This window comes from Guillardia theta (genome assembly GCF_000315625.1).
Source record: "Guillardia theta CCMP2712 unplaced genomic scaffold GUITHscaffold_100, whole genome shotgun sequence".
Lineage (NCBI taxonomy): Eukaryota > Cryptophyceae > Pyrenomonadales > Geminigeraceae > Guillardia > Guillardia theta.
The window spans coordinates 29,710-31,803 of record NW_005434574.1 but is presented as its reverse complement, the minus strand read 5'-3'; the positions used below and the strand labels follow the sequence as shown (position 1 = coordinate 31,803).

Below are 2,094 nucleotides of genomic sequence, written 5' to 3'. Positions count from 1 at the left end.
CGCACCTCCATCTCCCCCTTGGTATCCCCCTCCTCTCCCTCCTTCCTCTGCTCTCTTCCTTTCAACAGAGCCTTGATGTCAACGCAACGACTGGAACGCCTCTGATATACCTCGAACTGAGCAACATTGTATTGTATGGGAATGACAAGGAATACCTCAACTATCGGCAACGACCACGATCATGGTCAGAAATTTCTTTCAGCGATCTACCTCTTGGAGACGGTACGGGAGTGATGCACGTTTCTATCCTCAGTGACGTTCAGGATACTGCGGTGAGTTAATCATGGATGTTTGTTAGGATCAGCTGTTGCCATGGGGGGAGGGGGGGCGGAGTTTGTACGAGTTTGAATGTACATGTATTCCTCACTTGGTGATTGACAGATTGGGAACTTGCTGACAGTTCTGAGCATCTTGATGGTGATTTGCGTTGTGTTTGTCGTACTTGACAATGACAACGTTGTTCAAGATTATTTGTCTTCTTGCTCTCACTCTCTCTGCCTCAATGCGTCGAGAACTTGTCGGTAAGAAATTATCAGGATGTTATGGTGGCAATTGATCCCCTTCCTCCTCCTCTCCTCCTCCTCTTCTCCTCCACTCCTCCTCCTCTCCTCCTCCTCTCCTCCTCCTCTCCTCCTCTCTTCTTCCTCCTCCTCTCCCCCTCCTCCCCTCCTCCTCTCCTCCTCCTCCCTCACGCTCTCCTCAGGACCCATGGCAAGAATCGTTCACTCCCTGGAGCTTCTGATGAAAGATCCTCTGGGAAACCTCCACGACGTTCTCAAAGAGGAGAGAGCGTACGAGGTCGAAAACGCCATCGTGAGGATAGGAAACCTGCTGCAGCTCGGGTTCGGAGAGGCGGGAGCAAAAATCATCTCTGCGAGCATGAAGGATGGGAACATGGACACAACAAAAGGAGGGAAAGTAGTGAACGCCATCTTCGGCTTCTGCGACATCAGAAACTTCACGGACTGCACTGAAGTTCTGAGAGCTGATATCGTCAAGCTCGTCAACGACGTGGCGAGGATAGTGCATACGGCAACCAAGGAGAACTTCGGGGCTCCGAACAAGAACATTGGAGATGCGTTCTTGGTAAGAGACGGAGGGAGGAGGGAGGAGGGAGGAGGGAGGAGGGAGGAGGGAGGAGGGACGGGGGAAGGGGGAGGGGAGAGGGGGGAGGGAGGGATTCTGACGTATGCTCTCCAGCTGGTTTGGAAGCCCAAGGGGCAAGTGGCTGTTCACGATGTCGCTGATTCAGCACTGAAGAGTTACGTGAGGATTATCCTCGAGCTTCAGTGCAGCAAACAGCTCAGGTTCCCTCCTTCCCTCCTTCCCTCCTTCCCTCCTGCTCCTACTCCTTGCCCTCCTCCTCCTCCTCCTACTACTACTACTACTGCTCCTACTCCTTGCCCTCCTCCTCCTCCTCCTACTACTACTACTACTACTACTCTTCGCTTCCCCTCCTCCTCCTCCTCCTCCTCCTCCTCCTCCTCCTCCTCTCCTCTCCTCTCCTCCTCCTCCTCCTCCTCCTCCTCCTCTCCTCTCCTCCTCCTCCTCCTCGTCCTCTCCTCCTCCTCCTCCTCCTCCTCCTCCTCCTCCTCCTCCTCCTCCTCCTCCTCCTCCTCCTCCAAGTGTCTTCGTCCTCCTCCTCCTAATCCTGCGTTCCTTGCTTACCTCTCATGCCCCTCTCAGGTTCCAGACCTGTCAGGGTTGAGCAGCCTGACCCGGCTAGCCTTGTTCTGGAACAAGATAACTGAGTTGCCGAGTTTGACTGCTCTCAACGGTCGTCAAGTCTCGCTCAACTCAAGTTTGACATTGACTCGTAGAGCTCGCGGACCTTCAGCTGAGCAAGAATCAGCTCTCAATCCTCCCTGACCTCACTGGTCAAGGTCAGTCTCCTCTCCTTCTGTTTGTCTTCTCTCTCCTCCCTATCCTCCTCTTGCTCCTCTCTGATGTGCGACGACGAAGGCAATTTGTCTTCATTGTCGGTCGGCAACAACAAGATCGCAAGGATCCCCTCCTCCATCGCCTCCTGCAAGAAACTCAACGAGCTGTCAGCTGGCAGCAACCTGATTTCTCAACTTCCGCCTGAGGTTGTTT

The 2,094-nt window shown here is 53.9% G+C and overlaps 1 protein-coding gene across 1 annotated transcript in view; it reads left to right on the top strand.

The window, feature by feature from the left end:
* GUITHDRAFT_145272 (hypothetical protein) overlaps nt 1-2,094 on the top strand; it is a gene marked incomplete at both ends in the record, with an annotated part of 4,938 nt that overhangs the window by 2,135 nt on the left and 709 nt on the right. The window contains 7 exons of the mRNA XM_005823949.1: nt 69-272; nt 382-417; nt 467-521; nt 704-1,086; nt 1,201-1,266; nt 1,687-1,777; nt 1,821-1,883. Of these exons, the coding sequence (XP_005824006.1) occupies nt 69-272; nt 382-417; nt 467-521; nt 704-1,086; nt 1,201-1,266; nt 1,687-1,777; nt 1,821-1,883 (898 nt within the window). The remainder of the gene's footprint in view (nt 1-68; nt 273-381; nt 418-466; nt 522-703; nt 1,087-1,200; nt 1,267-1,686; nt 1,778-1,820; nt 1,884-2,094) is intronic.